Source organism: Myxocyprinus asiaticus, chromosome 1, assembly GCF_019703515.2.
Source record: "Myxocyprinus asiaticus isolate MX2 ecotype Aquarium Trade chromosome 1, UBuf_Myxa_2, whole genome shotgun sequence".
Lineage (NCBI taxonomy): Eukaryota > Metazoa > Chordata > Actinopteri > Cypriniformes > Catostomidae > Myxocyprinus > Myxocyprinus asiaticus.
Window position 1 is genome coordinate 40,067,451 of NC_059344.1, and position 19,317 is coordinate 40,086,767.

The window sequence follows — 19,317 nt, forward strand, 5'->3', positions numbered from 1 at the left end:
CAGAAGCCCAAACAAAAGTAATATTAATCTCTCATGACAGAACACCAGCTAGCTAACTATCGCGGTTTATTGACATCTCTAATTCAGAGTTTGACATTACTTCAAGACGTGCATAAGTTCAGCGGTAACCCCAGTGCTTTATAATAAATACGTATATTCGTGTACGGCTCCGTTTGTGTCCAATAGGGCTTTCACATGGTCCTGGTCTCAGACTGAAATGACAGCTGGAGGCATCCAGGGCCCCACTCATGTAAAAACAACCTGCTCTAGTAAATGCAGGATAGTACCTCACTTACCAACAAGCCATTATTTACATCTGATAAAAAAATGCAAAGGATAGAAAGATAGTTTCAAGAAAACGCTGACTAGTTGTAAGTGAAAGCTGTTAAACTGACCTACCTTGCTGAGAAGAGTGAAGCTCGCAGACAGCCGCAGCTCGCGCGACCGTATTTGGTCAAGAGCAGATGTCCGCCTGCTGGTGAGATGGGCCTCACTGGAGCACTTAACTGAGCAGTAATAAACACTGCTTATCATGCAACAATTACTTAAGGGTGTTATAAAAAGATCAGAGTGTTAGCAGGGTGTTATTAAAGGCAAATTAAGTTAAATGTGAAACAACACTGCAAAATAGCGGTTGGATTTTGACAATAAAATGTGCTACAGTATTATATAAGATCACCACAAAGAATAAGTAGTAACAAATAAATGAACAAGGGGCAGGGTTGGGGAGTAACGGAATACATGTAACGGGATTACATATTTAAAATACAAAATATAAGTTACTGTATTCCACTACAGTTACAATTTAAATTATTGGTAATTAAAATACAGTTACATTCAGAATTTATTTTGATTACTGAAGAGATTACTTTGCATTTTATTGTCATTTGTTTCATTTAATATTTAGTCCTTTCAGATGGAAAACGTTTATACATAAAAAATGTGATCCGAAGTGCATTTGAACAGCGGTGAAACACTTTCTTATGATGTGTTACATTCATACCAGCAGACAGAGATGTACGTATGAAGTCTTGACCTTGAGTAATCTAACGGAATACATTACAAATTACATTTTACAGCATGTATTCTGTAATCTGTAGTGGAATTAGTAACCCTCCCAACCCTGACGAGGGGTGATAAAAAATGGTGATAAAAATATATAAGTATAAAAACTATAAAATGATGTGGTGTGTGTGTGTGTGTGTGTGTGTGTGTGTGTGTGTGTGTGTGTGTACATATTTATGCTACATTGTGGGGCCCAGCCAGCAGTCCCCACGAGGGAAATGGCTTAGTAAACATACTAAACTATGTTTTTTTGAAAATGTAAAAATGCAAAAAGTTTACTGTAAGGGTTAGGTTTAGGGGTAGGGTTAGGGGATATAAATTATCGTTAGATCTGTATAAAACCAATAAAATGCATGGAAGTCTATAGAGAGTCACCACAATGATATAAAAACAAGTTTGTGTGTTTGTGTGTGTGTACCATAAACTAGAAAGATAAATTAAGTTTATTCAACTCAGCACTGGTACTAATTGTTGCTGTATATTTGTAGTGTAGTGTATCTTATTAAATAGGTTCAAATAATATATGAATGAAACACTTTTCATCAGTTACAGATTCAAATGGAGGAGTTTTTATTGTTACTGGATCATCATCATTGTGGCATTTAAGGCTGGACCAGATCTGATGAAGGAAACAAATTAACTCAGAGTAACAGAAGAGCAAGAGCTACCTCACACAACAATAACAATCACCGCCACCACAAAAGATGAATAATTAAATATCTCACTTATCATCTTAGCTCTCTAAAGGATCACAGAAAGTGAATTGACTAATAAATTAAAAAAGGAAGGCCTATTAAAAAAAAGCAAAATTAAAGAAAATGAATGATCAGTGATAAGATACCTAAATAAATTAATGCTAAACCAGAATAGAATAAACAATTAAGTCAACAAACATGTTGAGTTGAAAAAAAAAGAAAAAAAAAAAAAGAAAAAAGAAAAAGGGCAGGTTAGGCTACTCACTGTCTGTCTTTCTCTTGTTGAAAACACACTGGAAAATGTTTTGTCAGGTAACCTGAATATGTGCTTCGTGTTGTAATATCTAAATTAACGGGTTTTATTCATATCAAAAATATATTTAAACTATTTAACATGTCTAAATCACCCTGACTGCATTAGGTCACAACAACAAAACTTATTTTTAAGGGGTAGATCAAGTATAAACACAGTAGCTCCTTAAGGTATACATTGCAGGTGATCTCATTTTACAGTGCACTTATCTGACACACTTGATGCACTGGTGTCTTTTTTATTTATTATTATATTTATTATTATTTATTTATATTTATTTATTTATTTTTTGAACATGCACAATTATAAAATATTACAACAGCAAAACAATCAACAGAGTAATGCATTTTCTAGCTTGTCATTCGTGCCTGGTGACGTGTCTCGCGCGACCTGAAAAGGCATCAGGGCACGAGCGCATCCAGACTTGCAGGATTATAATAATGGACGCAATGTAAACAGCTGCTCAAGCAACGCGCGGCGGACACTTGTCAAACTCGAATCATTGCAGCTGGATGTGGATGATGCTCCAGGACTCATATACGTGGAACGCTTGTGTGTGCTGTTTGTTTTCTTGGGTCTGTTTCATTGCATCCTCTTTAGCACAGCCGTAGACCTGATACACGAACGCTGTGAACGATGCTCGAGACATATAGCAAAGCTAAGAAACTATTTTCACGTTTGTTTATGAATATTTCAGTTAACCCTCGGAATATATGCAAGGATTGATGGACTGTGCACACAGAGGCAGATTAATGTGTTTTTCGGGGGAAATGTTGCTAGTGGCATGCTAACGTTGTTTTCCGGCTTTAGTGTGCAAGCAAAGGGGGAATTTAAGTATTGTAAATATCATTTATCGTCGATTTTTCGGATAGGCAGCTTCTTTCCATAATAGCTAATGGATGTCTTGAAGTTTAATTCAACCGGAATATTTCAGTACTTAGTCAACAGTTGCATGTTGCATTATCGTTGCATGCCAGTTGCAAAACCTGTTAGCGATATATATTATACATAACCTCTCGTGAATCACCAGTGGCGGCGATTTCTGATCTTATAATGCCGTTATAAATGTCTAATTATGTCTTCACGTATGTAGTTTGCGCATATTTCACGAGAGTTTTCTGATTTTTGACGGTTTATGGGCTACATTATACGGAGTGTGGTGTGTTGCACGTTTATATGTTAAATTATACACATACATCTTGATGCACGTTTATATGTTAAATTATACACATACATCTTGATGTTAGTCATATGAATTTTCCAGAAGCAGTTCAGATTGTTTGGTATTGCTCCTCCTGTTGTTATTATGCATTTATGTGACGTATGCACTTTAATATGTGTGTGAACAGATTATCAGGCTGGTCAACACTGACTTCACTAGTCATACTTTATGAGCAGGCATAATGTTAATGTCAGGAATTGAAAACTGTTAAAAATCCCTTACAGAAGTGTTGTTAACTGTCTCTACTGTAAACATTACCCATACAAACCATCAAAACAAGACTTTTCTTGCTACTTGAACTGCTCTCTAAGGAATCCCTAGGTGAGACTGGAAATTCTTTGACTTCTGGAAGACTTCGCTCCATCATGCGTCTGTCTTCCTTATTGGCTGTTTTCCGGCCTGCTCTGCCTCTCATCCTGGGCCTCTCTTTGGGCTGCAGCCTCAGTCTTCTGATGGTGTCCTGGACACAGGGGGAGACAGATGAGGGATGTGGAGATGAATTGGGCAATGGGGGGCTCCTACACAGTGATCATATCAGAGATCTTCAGGATGGCAAAGATGGGGATGGGAATGAGGACTTCCAGCCACGCATAGTGCCCTATCACAAAGACCCCAACAAACCACATAAGAAAGTTCTCAGGTGAGTCCTCGGATGTCAGTTCAGTTTGGCCTCATTTCACGTATGAAAGGGCTAAAGACTGAAATATTAATTAGACATGGTTATATATTACTTGATGCCATTAACTGTTAAGACTAAGAGATCATTCAAAAGTGAAAATTCTGTCATTTACTGTATTGACCTCATTTTCCAAACCTGTATGACTTTCTTTCTTCTGTGGAACACAAAATGAGATTATAGCTATTTTGAGTCACCATTCACTTTCATTGCATCTTTTTTTTCTCCATACAATGAAAGGTATTGGTGACTCAGGCTAGCGTTTAATACGTCTGCATAATATTTAAGTAAGGAATATTCCACGGCTAGGTGTGCATTCAACAATTTTATTATACGGCACTCTGGAATACTCTATTTCGATTTGTCAATGGCGCCATCTAGTGGTCTGATATTTCTGAGTAACAACCGCACATCTGGGGATTAAAAGACATATCAGACCGGTCATCCGGGTATTGCGAGTCATCTTTACTGCTTCATGGATCACTGTGCGATCTCTACAATTAAGCTAATAAAATAATTTCAACTCTTTCATGCCCATTTATTTATTTATTATTTATTTGTATTTTTGTATTTTCTCCCCTTTTCTCCCCAATTTTGAATGCCCAATTCCCAATGTGCTTTAAGTCCTCGTGGTGGCATAGTGACTTGCCTCAATCCGGGTGGCAGAGGATGAATCTTAGTTGCCTCCGTGTCTGAGACCATCAATCCGCGCATTTTATCACGTGGCTTGTTGAACGCGTTACCATGGAGATGTAGTGCATGTAGATGCTTCATGCTATTCTCCGCGGCATCCACCCACAACTCACCACGTGCCCCACCGAGAGTGAGAACCACATTATAGCGACCACGAGGAGGTTACCCCATGTGACTCTACCCTCCCTAGCAACCGGGCCAATTTGGTTGCTTAGGAGACCTGGCTGGAGTCACTCAGCACACCCTGGATTCGAACTCGTGACTCCAGGGGTGGTAGTCGGTGTCAATACTCACTGAGCTACCCAGGCCCCTGCCCATTTATTTATTTATTTAGCAAGTATTCTTGTAATAAGATGCAAAATGAGGAGTCAGACGGTCATTTTCTTAAAATAATCACCAACAGAACTCAGACTCAAACCGGAGGTGGATTTCAGCTGTTCAACGATCTATTTCTTCTACATAAATACATAATTTCAATGCAAATCAATATTTTATGTCCATGTATTTATTTATTTGGTTAGTAGCCATGTAATAAGTGGGATAAAGTACAGTCAGCCAGTTGTTATCACAAAATAAACCCCTTCAGGATGATACAAGACCCCATCGCCTGATCACTCTGTCAGGGTTTATTTTGCAATAACAACCGGCTGACTGTACATTATCCCTTACTTAATGCACAATGTGGAGGTGAAGGACCACACAAAGTAGAGGGTAGTCATCTCCTTTAAGTTGACTTAATGTTGCATGACTTATTGACTTAATGTTGTGTTTGTAATGTGACAGTTGATCCAGGCTCTGGGACTCATCAGACTTGCTATATTTGAGTCTGGAGGTAGTTTGAACAGAGGCATAAAAGTCTCACTATGTCATATTAAGAAGGACAGCAGAATAGACGCATTAACAGTGATTAAAACTGACTGGAACTCCCATTGCATTAAATGGTTTAATGCACGCATTCCAGACAGTCTGAATCGAGTGGTCTAATGGACCATAGCATAATATGTATAAACCATTCTCAACCTGTGGAGAAAACAAAATTACACATAGACAAGTTGTGTGAGCCCATATAATGTAGAGTATTTGGCACATACTAGTATCAGCCTTGTTTGACTTGGTAGAAGTAGTAAGGTCTCAGGAGAGTATTTTTCATCTGGCCTCTGTGCTCCTCTCACCGTTAAAGTGTGATAAAATCGCTCACTAACCTTTTCTGTGTAAAGTTGTATCCAATTTTACTGCTTTGTTGCCACAATGATGTAATGAACAAACCCTACAAAGACTGAAAAAATTACAATTTAAAGAACTTTACGGCTCAAATAATACATGAGTTTTAACAGAAGAATTAATGTAAGTTCTTTTATAAAATTATAATCTTCACATTTCTGCCTTTAAACCCTCCGAAAATTGGCCATTTTCACTTCTATTGAGTCTCACTGTAACCTCGATTCTTGCTTTTTTCAAAGTAAAGGAGGGACAAGTCGAAATAGATTTTGTGGTAATCAGCATTATGGCACAAATGCTGTCGATTGAGCTTAACTTGTATTGAACACGGAATATAAAACCCACGCCTGCATATAAAGGGCTGCTATGCCCCTAAACAGATTAAAAATATTCATAAGAATAACAGAGTACCTACAATTTTCATTAATTTGGATGTCAAGTGTTGGTAGCTATTGGAGTAGCCGCTCACTGTATTAATAAAACTTGAGCACATTCTGCCTTTCCTTTAAGCATTGATTCACCTGCAACAGACAGAGCTTTGTAATTATTTAGAGTGGCAAAATTTTGCCACAGAGTGGAATTTAAAAGTTATTGAAGCAGATGTACCTCATTAATGTCACCCACACTTGTAATTTATTCTTTGCGTAAATCTCTTCAGTTACAATTTTCTAAAAAAAAAAATTTTTCAGGTTACCTACAAAATTTGTTTCCTGTGATAACATCTAAATTAACATCTTACATTTTTATTTAAGTCCAAAATGTTATTTAATCTGAATAAAATTAACTTGACAAATTAGTTTACACTAATGAAAGTAATTTTTAATAGGGTGGATCAAGTAGAAATAGATCCCTGAGGTAACAGTTGCAGGTTACCATTTTGTTTCGGTGTAAAAATATAATTTTTTAAGCTGTAAGATTTATTACAATGAATAAAGATTAAAACAAAACAAAAATATGCATTCAAAAGTACTGTTAAATTTTGATTAGATTTTGTTTTGTATTTTGTCTTGCCACAGGACTCGCTACATACACACAGAGCTGGACATCCGAGAACGTCTTTTAGTGGGCATCCTGAGTTCACGTGCCACTCTGAACACACTAGGTGTTGCAGTCAATAAAACCATAGCGCACCATTTCCATCGTACATTCTTTTTCACTGGCCTTCGAAGTGCAAAGGCACCGCACGGCATGGCTGTTGTCGCCCATGGTGATGACCGGCCCGTCTGGCTAATGTATGAAACAATACGCCACCTCCATCAACACCACGGTAATGAGTATGATTGGTTTTACCTTGCCCAAGATGATACGTACACACAAGCTGAACGGGTGATGGAGCTGGTGAACCATCTTAGCGCGGGACAGGATATGTACATGGGACGGGCAGAGGAGTTTATTGGGGGTGAAGAACGTGCCCGATATTGCCATGGTGGATATGGCTATCTGCTGTCACGTAGCCTACTAGACCGACTGCAGCCCCACCTGGACTCTTGTCGCAATGATATCCTCAGTGTCAGGCCAGATGAGTGGCTTGGTCGCTGCATCATTGATTACTTGGGTCTTAGCTGTGTGGAGAAGCATCATGTGAGGAAACATTTTTTGAACTTTAAGTCAATGGTGTGTAAGACATATACTTTACATAATTAGATATTGTATATAATGGGTAATGTTTTTACTGAATTGTTAATGTAATGCTAAACATGAAGTAAGTTGATTCTACCATTCATAACAGTGACCTCCATGTTGTTTATTGTATTACAGTCCATGGACTAAGTTAGCTCTATTTCAGCACTTTAAGTAAAGAAAATCCAATTTAAACAAACAAACAAAATCCTAAATGAGCTGACACTTTATTATCATGTGAAAAGAACTCTACAGTACTTTTAATAACTTGTTCTTTCCTAAATTTAAGCTCTTTAAATTATTTCTTCATAGAATAGAATTGACCTCCTCCTGCTGCCACTCTGATACGATTGGATAGTTTTAAAAGTTTTATGATCAGTGATATGGTGTTTTTTTTAATGTTGTAGGAGATGACTTACCGTTACTTTGAGCTGCAGAAGAACGTGGACCCTGAGCGTGAGGACAGTGCCCAGTTTAAGAATGCCTTTACTGTCCACCCAGTCTCTGAACCTGCCCTGATGTATCGCCTGCACAAGTGCTATAATCAGATTGAACTGGACTGGACCTATGCACAAATACAGCAGTTACAGGTATGTTACCTTATTTTTGGAAAGAAATCCTTTCAGCCTCATAAAGCTTTTAACTTCTAGCCAGCTGGTGAAGTTTCTCAATAATTATTCCCGTAGGCAAATGTTATTCAGCATGTGCAAAAACCTTCTACTGAACCAGCACATTTAGTTTAAACATGTTTTATGACCTCATTGCATCTAGAAAAACCTCTTCCTTGATGAGTGAGGCACAAACATGCACTTTATTAAATGCACACCTACATTTGAATTAGTAAATGCCAGACATTTCAGTGTCTTACTTTTCTGTGTGTTGGAGACAATTTAAACTTGATTTATTGCTGCCTTAAAGCAGTAAAGCATTATGGTGTTTTATCCTTAAACCATTCTCATATCTTACTGCTTATGCAGCCCTGTCATGCCCTGATCATAGTTGGACATGTGCAACAGGAACAGTATTAGAAGGCTTTATTACATCATATTACCTTACACTAAAGACTCCTCTATTTATTTTCCAGATGCTGACAAATATGGCTCTGGTTAGTGTGACTCATAGCCTATTTACATAATTTTAGATATAGATCCGACTGCTTTCCTTAAAGGGATCTCACCATCAGTATCTGTGTCTGTAATGGTTGTCTCTGCTGGTGAACATGTTAACTAGAGCAGTGTTATGCAACTTTTTTGCCATAAGTACCCCCACAGGACCATCAGTAAGGATCAAGTACCCCTTCATCAAAATCAAAGATGTGTACCAAAGGCTTAATACAATTTAACGGTATCATTCATTTTGTAATATCCCTGATGTACAAAAGGAAAAGATGAAGTTATGACATTTATTTGCTAACTAAAACAAAACTGTGTTGTATTAATTTTAGAAATGTAATTTAATGAGTCGTTTTTCATCATTTTGGTCTCATTAATATTAGGGATAGGCATTTTCGAGTAATTTTGTAGTTGAATACTCCAAATTAAAATAAGATAATTCAACAAACTATGCTTTCCTTTTTAAAAAAATGAAATGAAAAATATGCCTTAATAAAAATGGGGGAAAAAAAGATTTAAAAATAGTATTTGTAGCAAGTCAGTCCACTCGGTGGCCATCTTTGGAAAGCTCTCTGGTAGGCTGGGCAGCTATTTTTCTGTGTAAACAAGCGGCATACAAGTACAGCTCCCATCTACTTGAATGGGGAAAGACCGAAATCTCCAAAACAGCTGGTCAAGGCTACGATCAAAGAATATATTTCAAATCAACAGTCAAATCTGACAACACTGCTATCATAATATATAAAAAAAATAATAATAATTTCCTGGCTTATATAGCACATTTTCGAGTTGAATGACTGGCGATATCTGTATCTAAAATGTGATTGGCTCGTTTACCTGTAAGGCGGGACTTCCTCTTCTACATCCGTTGAACGTTGGGCATTCCAATTTCTACCATTCATTTTAATAGAAGTGGCCCATCTCTGCTAAATAGTCTCTGTTACAGAGCTTACATCGAAACCAATAGGAAACGCACATATACAGAATTCTGAGTCTACATAAATGCTATGACATGTTATTATTCAGAAAAACAAGTGGTTAATAATATTGTGTTAGACCTACATGTTTATTGTTTACATGCATAATTTGGACAATTTACAAGTATTTACACAGAACAAGAGCTAAAACGGTACTCTCTCTTTAAGACTACTGGCAGTGTTTTGTTTTGGTTGAGCACATATTAACGAGAGTAGAGTCGCACGGCTTCTTTATTAGAACAAAATGTTTATTTTTGTTGTGTTTGATCAACTACTTACTGTAAAGAACAGAAAGGGTATAAAAGGATTAAAATGGACTGCATGGATCTTGTCTTTGGACACACATTAAATGGTACAAACCATTTTACTCTCAACAGGTATTTAAAGTAGCTCGGTGCTTAACTTCGCATATTAAAAGATTAATTTGGGGATTTTAAGAATGAGTTTCGAGATTGTTCAAATGAAGATTGAGGTTAAAAGTCTATGTTTTTTACCCAGCCCTAATCTCTATTAGTTTTCCTATAACCTATTTTGTTTTATTGGTTAAACAGAGAAAAATCGAATTATTTTTGTGTACCCTCTGGAACTTGCTTACCTACACTCTGGGGTACGCATTTCCCTGGTTGTGAATCACTTCACTGGAGTACTCACTGTAATCTTCCAAATGCATACTGTCTATCATGTCTGGGCAATTACACTGCATAAGTATTGGGACAAGGTTCTTGCTGCTGTCAGCCAGCCAGCATGCATCCCCTAACAGCAGGAAATGAAGTTTTAAACTACCTCAGCTTTCAACAACTTTAAGTATGTTTTTAAAAACAACCTTTTCCAACTTGTCCCCTTTGCCAGATTAACATTTTTGGTGTTTCTTAAAAATACATATTCTGTTGTTTTCTCCTACTTGGCTATAGATGCAGATCAACAACATAAGTGACCTCACTCCAGAGGGAAAAGCTGGAGCCACCTGGCCCATCGGAATCAACCCTCCCTTCCGGCCCAAGACCCGCTTTGAGGTGATCAACTGGGAGTACTTTACTGAAGAGCACATTTACTCATGTGCTGACAGTTCTCCAAAGTGTGAACTTCGAGGTGCGGACAGGGCAGATGTTATTTCAGTCCTGGAGACTGCAGTGGCACATTTGAATGAGCGTTATCAGCCCCAGTTGCGTTTCCGTAAGCGCCGCTTACTGAACGGGTACAGGCGCTTTGATCCCACACGAGGCATGGAGTATGTGCTGGATCTGGCCCTGGAAGCTTTCACGCAGAAGGGTCATAGTCAGGTCATAGCTAAACGGGTGAGTTTGCTGAAGCCACTCAGTGTTGTTGAGATCATCCCCATGCCATATGTAACAGAAGCGACAAGGGTACAGGTCATCCTCCCTGTGACGGCACATGATCAAGACTTTGTGGGCAACTTCCTTGACATGTATGTTATGAATGCTTTGGATACGCATGACAATGCTCTGCTCACCTTCTTGTTTATCTATGACCACTTTGATGCCCAGAGAGTCAGCCAAACAGATGTTTTTGCCAGTGTCAAAGCCATGATTGGTGAGGTAGAGAAACGTTATGGTGATGTGAAAATTCCTTGGATTAGTGTAAAGACCGAAGTTCCCTCACAGGTCAAGCTGATGGACATAATCTCCAAGAAACATCCAGTAGACACCCTGTTCTTCCTGGCCAGTGTTTGGACGGAGGTCAATTCTGACTTTCTCAACCGTTGCCGAATGAACGCTATCAGCAATTGGCAGGTTTTCTTTCCAATCCACTTCCAAGAGTACAGTCCTGCTCTGATCTACCGTGACCAACAGCCTTCTGCTGCTTCATCGTTTGCATCCGAGACACTGCGAGATGGCCACTTTGACCGTCACGTCTTTGAAGAAGCCTGTTTCTACAATGCAGATTACATGGCTGCACGCACAAAGATGGCAGCAGACATCTTGGACAATGATGAGTTGCTTGAGAGTATGGACGTCTACGAAATCTTTGTACGTTACTCGGGATTGCACGTGTTTCGGGCTGTGGAGCCGGCACTAGTTCAGAAGTATGTGCACAGGGAATGTAACCCACGGTTTAGTGAGGATATCTATCACCGTTGTGTACTCAGTAACCTGGAGGGGCTGGCCTCTCGATCACACCTAGCAATGGCTTTGTTTGAACAAGAGCAGGCAAATAGCACCTGAGAACGAACTAGTACCTGAAACATGCATCAACTTGGACCTATGCATATTGATTGTGTGAATTTCACCTTAATGCTGTGAACTTCTCTGCACAGACTAGACACTAGTGAATGAATAGCCTTGGTACTTAAGGATTGACCCATATATTCTTACATAGTGAACATGACTAATGTGAAGCAGAGGACTTCACAACTCACTTCAAATTAAACTTGTGGAAAGAACTTCACTTTGTTTATACAACTATCGATGACTGAATGGATTCTGGAATTAGCAAGTGCAATGCATAAGGAACTCATTCAGCTTTTTAGACTTCAGATGGTTAGTAGAGGTTCAATCCTAAAATCGCGGCTTCAAAAGTAACTTGAGCCGTCTTTCTTCCTTAACATATACGATTGTATGACCTTTGAACAGAATGTGCTGCCTATGTCAGGACTGAATAAACAAATTATCTATCTGTGAAGTCTGACCATGAGCCATAACAATGATGCGCCCAAATTTGAGCTTCCTCACACAGGCCCATCTGAGATGCAAGTTTTGTAACTGTTATTTCAGATCGTACACGCGACCCTATCAAAATGGAGCTGCTGTTTTTAATTTCCTGAACCAGGACTGAGAGGCCCGATGGCATGTCAGGGCAGCTGTCTCAATCTAATAGCTAGGTTAAAGGGATAGTTCACCCAAAAATGAAAATTGTTCTCATTATTTACTCACCCTCATGCCATCCCAGATGTGTATGACTTTCTTCTGCAGAACATAAATGAAGATCTTTAGAATTTCTAAGCTCTGTAGGTCTTCACAATGCAAGTGAATGGTGACCAGAACTCTGAAGCTCCAAAAAGGACATAAAGCCAGCATAAAAGTAATCCAGTTGTTAAATATATGTGTGGGTGAGAAACAAATCAGCATTTAAGTCCTTTTTTAAACTATAAATTCTCCTCCCTGCCCAGTAGATGGTGATATGCAGGAACAATGTGAATCACCAAAAACAAAAGAAGAATTTAAAAGAGTGGATATTTATAGTAAAAAATGGACTTAAATATTGATCTGTTTCTCACCCACACATATCATATCGCTTCTTAAGATATGGATTTAATCACCGGATTCGTATGGATTACTTTACTACCAACAGAGCTGAGATAATGAAACTTGGTTAAGGTTCATTTTATCATATACTAATGCATTTAAATTAAAAGTTATACAGTGAATGTTAACATTAGTATAAATCATTATGAACTAAGATGAACTAAAAATAAACACTTGTTTTTATGCAATAACATTAGCCAAGATTAATACTTGCTGTGAAAAAATATTAATTGTAACTTTGTGATACCCAATGCATTAAAGGGATAGTTCACCCAAAACTGAAAATTCTCTTATCATTTGCTCACCCTCATGCCATCCCAGATGTGTATGACTTGCTTTCTTCTGCTGAACACAAAAGATTTTAGCTCTGTTGGTCCTCACAATGCAAGTGAATGGTGACTAAAATTTTGAAGCTCCAAAAAGCACTGGATTTTGCCAGGTCAAAAGTAGAGAGGTAGTGGAAGGTTATTTTAAAGCAGAGGTGGTTGCTGGATGGAAAACACAAGTTTCTTCTTATTGGACTTCAAGACAATGCTGCAATGTTCAATCTGTCCCATAAGAGCATTTAAGAAAATAAAAGAAATGCTGAATGGGATTCCATTTCCTGATGAATCAACACTCACAAAGCAACAGCTCAAAAGCAGAATCTTTTAATCATAACTACCACAATCTTATTATCAAACCAAGTGTAACTTCATTTGAGCTAGTAATTTTTTTCTTGCTTTCACATACACACATAAATACACTTCTTGAGAATAAACTCTCAACACATTTTCAGTATGTTATTCCATTCACAAACTTTGGAAAGCGCTTGTTTACAAACCCACTGTCCTTCACAGGTACTTCTGTAGTTTGGTACTAATCTCTTGGTGAACATTGAGACAACAAACTTGCAGTACAAACTGTGAGAGACAAAACAAATATGGTAGCACTTCACAATAAGATTGTATTCATTAACTATAGTTGACTACATTAGTTACCATGAACTAAGAATAAACAATATTTTGCAGGACTTAATTTGAACATACTAATATTTTTTTTAAAAATGTATTGTATTGTATATTAACATTAGTTAATACATTGTAAACTACCAACTGTGCACAGTAACCAAAATAAACAAATGCTGTTAAAAATATTATTCATTGTTAGTTCATGATACCTAATGCATTAAATAATGTTTACAAATACAACCTTATTGTAAAGTGTTTACAAAAAAAAAAAAAAAAAAAAAACTTGTTCAGATGTCAGTTTTCAGTATTTATATGAACAAACTCAAGGATGAGATTGGAACAATAACCCTAAACCTGAAGGTTTCAAATAGGTTTAAACCAGAAACTGTTAATTTGGGATTAAATATATAAATAGCAAAATTTTGTGTGCCCTCAGACTTTTAAGGGGCAAGATTTTTCCATTAATGAAGCACTAGATGGCAGAGAGATCCCATTTAGTGTGCCACAAAGGCTGTAGTGACTGACCCCAGGATTTATGGACAGTTCTGTACAAGCAGGAGAGGCGGTAACAATGAACACTTGACCACACGATGGACAGGTAAAGCACAGTTGGTGGCTTGGAAAGCAAGAGAAATGATTGCTTTACACAAATGAAAATCTTGCTCAGTTGCTACCACAGCACCACAGGCAGATGTTATAATGACTTTTACATTGTTACAACTCTTGTACTTCAAGTTCATAATGTTCAAAATGGCTGACACCATACATGTAGTACCCATGACATTCGATGGGAGGTGCTCTTGTTGCCAAACAGGCTTGGTAATGTAGTCGTGGTGAAAATCCTTGGTGTGCTTCCCTTATCAACATATTAAATTGCAAAGTATTTTTAAAAGACAAAACAAAACAAACAAAAACAACATATGACCTAAAATTGGCCTGTACATGTTAAGGTTGTATGTAGAGGCTGTGTCTTGACCCAAACACTGAGGGTCACAAACTAAACATCAGTGCTCTTCTGATCAAGTCCCCAGCAACCCGAAGATTTCTCATGTCCTTGTATGAAAGTATAAAAATGTCCATGCAGCATGCATAGGTCTAAAAAAATATTCTGAGTGACAACACAGAGGTCATTCCCAAAGACATCAGCATTCCTCTCTCTTTAAGAGAAGATGTCTGTGAGTCACAGGCAAGAAACTGCAAGAACAGCCAATAATTGACCTGGACAAGTCATCTCCCATCTGACACTAAAGAACCAACAGAGGTTTCAGGATCAACTTTCAGGACTATACGACAAAGATGAAATAAGTTTATAGTGCCGCATTGGCAACATTTACACACCGTAACATTTATTCCCCTTGTTTATCCTTCATTTGTCTCCTTTGATTTAAGCAACCTATGATTAACATGGAAAGCATTCAAAGCTTCCATTTACGATCCATGGTTTAGTGCAAAGACACTAAATGTCATAGAGCAATATATAAAAAAAGTGTTGTTTTTCACATCTATGCATTTACTGTATGGGAATTCAAAACATGTATTTTACAAGTCCTTCATTTAATCAAAGTCTGAACACTGCATTTTAGACCTTTGGTAAAACATCACATATAAAAGCACAAAAAAAATAAAAATAAAATAAAAATAATCAAGTTACTATTTAAACGGCAAGATACTGTGTGAAAAACAAATGCTCACAAGTTGTTATTTTTGACTGGACTATTGAAGTGGAGCAAAAATATTCTGGATTTGAAGGTTTTTTTTTTTTTTAGTTCGTAGTGTCTTGTGCAAAAAACAAAAACAAAACATTTGGTGAAGCATAAAGGAAGATCTCAGTAAAGACAGGATTTTACATAATACTGACTTTTATCTAGCTCAGTGCTAAATCAGCTATCTGATGGTCTTATTTCTGAGGCTTAAATTTAGTATGCGGTGATGGCCCAATTTCTTCATATCATTTCTTCAAATCAGTGAAAGACTTATCAAATTCCTTCAAAGTGAACTAATTGACTATGTCAATAGCTTTTAAATACTTGATTAAACCAACCTCCTTCAATGTTTTACTTAGTTAATAAAGTCAATGTCAATATTGTAGTAGTGACAGCAGAGTTTAACATGTACCCTGTAAGCCACCAGTTAAGTTAATACAGAAATATGCTCTTTAAAAATCTGCCAGCCTCAAAGTACTTCATAAATACATTCTGAATAAAAGTAAAATAATAGACATAACCATTATCCTAGCTCCATTTACACTACTTCAACACTGATAAACAAAATGACCTCTTTTCCTCACTCTCTCTCTCAAAAATAAGAAGCAAAATTTGACCCCATGCGGGTTAGACGAAAGACAACAAAACCTTAAAAGACAGTGGGCTGTATTTTCATGAGTGCGCAAAGCGCAGTGCTACGTGCAACGACTGTGCACTATGTCTGATCCAATTTATGTGAGAGCACTTACTCTAGGTGCAATTTTCGTGCCAGCGCAAGTGGGAGTGGGTGGGAGTGTTTGCGCTATATGTGGGTGTATGTGCGCAAACTGTGGGTGTATTGTATGTTAATGAAGTGCCGCAAAGTGCATTTTGCTATTTTCCTGAGAAATAGGTCATTGCGCTAAGATGTTTTCAGCATAAAGTCTAAATTCAGTTCCTACATTTGCGTTTCCATCAGCAGGTGGTAATACATTTCATGTCCAAACTGTGAAAATATAGTGGAAAGTCAAATGATGTCCCTGACAATCAGAGTTATAGCTGTTTTATGAAACAGAAATGTATTAGATTTGTGTTAAACTGTCTATAGTTCATGGTTCATTTTTCAGTTATCATTATTCTTTAAAATTTTATTTATGATCTAATATGTATTGGTATATTTCAACCTGTTGTTGAAGAGAGATTTTTAAGTCACTGCAAAAGGAGCCGGTGAAATAAGTTGGAGAGGGTAAAATGTTTCAATTTCTTTATTTTGATAAATATTTTCATTTCAAGTGTAATTTGAATTTAGAAATATTTTGGGTTTAATTTTTTCGTGTTCCAATAAATTAACTATATAATAGGACGCAGATGGTTCAATAACCGGAGAAGAACCTCAGAATTAAATTGCACTTGATCCAGCCCATTAGCGTGTTGTGCGCAAAATTTCACCAAACCCACTTATGCCTAGACTTTGCGCATGCTTGCACAAAAATACAAAAACTTCATGGCCATGCCCACTGACTTTGCGTTTATGACTTAAAGCATAGCACAGCACTCTTAAAATAGGGCCCAGTGTGTTAATCACAGAATTCTTTTGGTGAATACCAGAAATTGATGACTGAGAGGAAGGAAGGCTAAATCACAATTGAGGTAACCATGACTACCATTGAATCCACAGTCAATGGGACTGAAGCCAGCTCTTAAGTCTTCAGAATTAAGTTCAAAATGCTGGTGTAAATAAATAGTATTAAAAACTAGAATTTTAAATAGTGTATTGTGAGATGATGTCATCCAAGACACAGCACCATGACTGGCTGAGTTACCCATATAATGGAGCTGCAAGGGCTGTTTGGGGTAACTGGGTATGACTGGTACTGTAGATTGTAGGTCTCATTGACAACAATGACTCAGATTGTCATGCACTGTGAAAAATAAATGCAGAGATCTCCATGTGGCTTAGGCTAAGAGCTGTCACAAATGGGCCGTGGTGTCTAAATGTGGTCAGTGTGGGTTCTAGGTGGTCCTCATGGCCAAGGCTTGCTCCAGCTCCTGTCTTCTCTGCTGAATCTTTTGAAAGGGAAAATGAGGGTGACAGAAAAATACATTGACATAGTGGCACACACAACCTGAGATACAGCAAACTGTTTTGCAGTAGATCAGTATGAGTGGTTAACCCTAGTCATATATTTTTAATATCCTTACCTTGCAGTAAAAGTAACGGCTGACAGCCTCCTGAGACCAAGGCTCATGATAAAACTCTGCTCTTCTCTCCTCCTCTGGGTTCCCAACAACATCTGTCATCAGCTACAAGCAATCCAAAAGTGATATCAGTAAGAAATGCAGGACAGTGTCAGTACTAATATGATGCTGGACCAAATAACAAAGATCAAAAGTGTTGTTGTTTTTGCACAGAAAGAATTCACGTGTGAGAGTTGTTAAAAGGTTTCTAGTTACTATAAAGTAAACATCTTCTAGAAGCTTGAATAAATCTGACTCAAAGTTAAAGTGTGTAATATCTGTGCCACTAGTGGCACCAAGCAGAACTGCAAAAATACCAAACAGGTTTCTCAAACACTCTTACAACAACCCCTTTGACCTCTGTTCAGAACAGGTAGTCCCGCCTACGAATGGCTTACAATTTGTTGCTACACATTAAACTGGGATAGGAAGAAACATGGACATTTTAACATGGAAATAACTGCACATTTCACCTTGTGTTGACATATAAATGCAAAGAATCATCACAAATGCAACAGACAAGAAAGTTAAGTTGGTACAGACTTTGAGATCTCTGCTCTGGGATTTGAGCCAGTCCTGGATGTAGCCTTTGGGATCTCTGGAGAAGCTGAGCATGAAATCTCTCTGGATCTTCAGCTGATTAATGGACTCGATGGTTTCATGGATCTGGAGGACATTTAGAATAAGATTTTAAAAATCAAGTGTGTCATTGTAAGATCCACAGTATTAAATCCTGATTATTATCCTGTTCATATTGTTAGTGTAACAGTCATAATATAAGCCAGAATCAGAGACCATATAATTCAGAATGAATGGCTAGACTAGAGGTTTAATCATGTGCTCTATTGTTAAATATGTTCCCTCACTGTTATGCAAGTCTTGTGCTTACCTTGTTGTCCAAGGAGGCAATCTCCTGCTGATTGGCTGTGGAGAGCAAGAAGCTGCTCATTTGAGCTTTAAGTGGATCCTCCACCTCCACATCAATGTCATAGCACGCTGTCTTTTTCTGATCATTAGGATCAACGCTGCACTCCCAAACAAAAAATAACCTCTATGAGAATTCATAGTAGAGTAGTAGACAACAAATAAGGCACAAAGCATTCACAAAAACTGAACCAAAATCCTAATGATTTGGATTACATAAATTTAAGTTTAAGTATAACATAAGTACAACAGTATGCATAAGTACAAGTTGTATTAAAGGGATAGTTCACCCCAAAATGAAAATTCTCTCATGATTTATTCACCCTCCTGGCATCCCAGGTGTGTATGACTTACTTTCTTCTGCAGAACACAAATGAAGATTTTTAAAAAAATAGTTCAGCTCTGTAGGTCCTCACAATGCAAGTGAATGGGTGCCAACATTTTGAAGCTCCAAATCCACATAAAGGTAACATAAAAATAATCCATATGACTCCAGTGGTTATATCCATGTGTTCAGACATTATATGATTGGTGTGGGTGAGAAACAGATCAATATTTAATAAGACTGTGAATCACCAAAAACATAAAAAGGAAAATGTAAAAGTTAAAGAGGAGATTGACTGAGCAGGGAGGAGAATATATAGAAAAAAAGGACATAAATACTGTTTC

The 19,317-nt window shown here is 37.6% G+C and overlaps 3 protein-coding genes across 13 annotated transcripts in view; 1 reads left to right on the plus strand and 2 right to left on the minus strand.

The window, feature by feature from the left end:
• abcf2b (ATP-binding cassette, sub-family F (GCN20), member 2b) overlaps positions 1–514 on the minus strand; it is a 306,662-nt gene extending 306,148 nt beyond the window's left edge. For 5 of the 6 annotated variants that reach the window (XM_051703684.1, XM_051703695.1, XM_051703675.1 and 2 more), the window contains exon 1: positions 400–514. The gene's annotated coding sequence lies outside the window, so the exon portion shown is untranslated. Of the gene's footprint in view, positions 1–395 lie in introns of all 6 variants that reach the window. The other variant, XM_051703659.1, reaches the window with a different exon arrangement.
• Positions 515–2,094: 1,580 nt separating this feature from the next.
• On the plus strand, positions 2,095–12,231 carry chpf2 (chondroitin polymerizing factor 2). Of its 4 annotated transcripts, none has more exons than XM_051661854.1 (5): positions 2,095–2,648; positions 3,607–3,935; positions 6,899–7,496; positions 7,910–8,092; positions 10,503–12,231. In XM_051661854.1, exons 1-5 carry the CDS (start codon positions 2,586–2,588, stop codon positions 11,772–11,774), a joined length of 2,445 nt encoding a protein of 814 aa, XP_051517814.1. In that variant the 5' UTR covers positions 2,095–2,585; the 3' UTR covers positions 11,775–12,231. The 4 variants fall into 4 exon arrangements, with proteins under 4 accessions (XP_051517814.1, XP_051518066.1, XP_051517978.1 ...); XM_051662106.1 differs by having other exon boundaries at positions 2,097–2,625; XM_051661937.1 differs by having other exon boundaries at positions 2,098–2,648; positions 6,899–7,463.
• A 1,257-nt stretch (positions 12,232–13,488) lies between these two features.
• The window catches only part of smarcd3b (SWI/SNF related, matrix associated, actin dependent regulator of chromatin, subfamily d, member 3b), a 52,361-nt gene continuing 46,532 nt past the window's right edge, over positions 13,489–19,317 (minus strand). For all 3 annotated transcript variants that reach the window (XM_051662423.1, XM_051662329.1, XM_051662512.1), the window contains 4 exons: positions 18,614–18,749; positions 18,268–18,390; positions 17,689–17,790; positions 13,489–17,553 (listed from right to left, as the gene is read on the minus strand). In XM_051662423.1, coding sequence (XP_051518383.1) covers positions 17,500–17,553; positions 17,689–17,790; positions 18,268–18,390; positions 18,614–18,749 — 415 coding nt within the window. In that variant the 3' untranslated portion in view covers positions 13,489–17,499. The remainder of the gene's footprint in view (positions 17,554–17,688; positions 17,791–18,267; positions 18,391–18,613; positions 18,750–19,317) is intronic.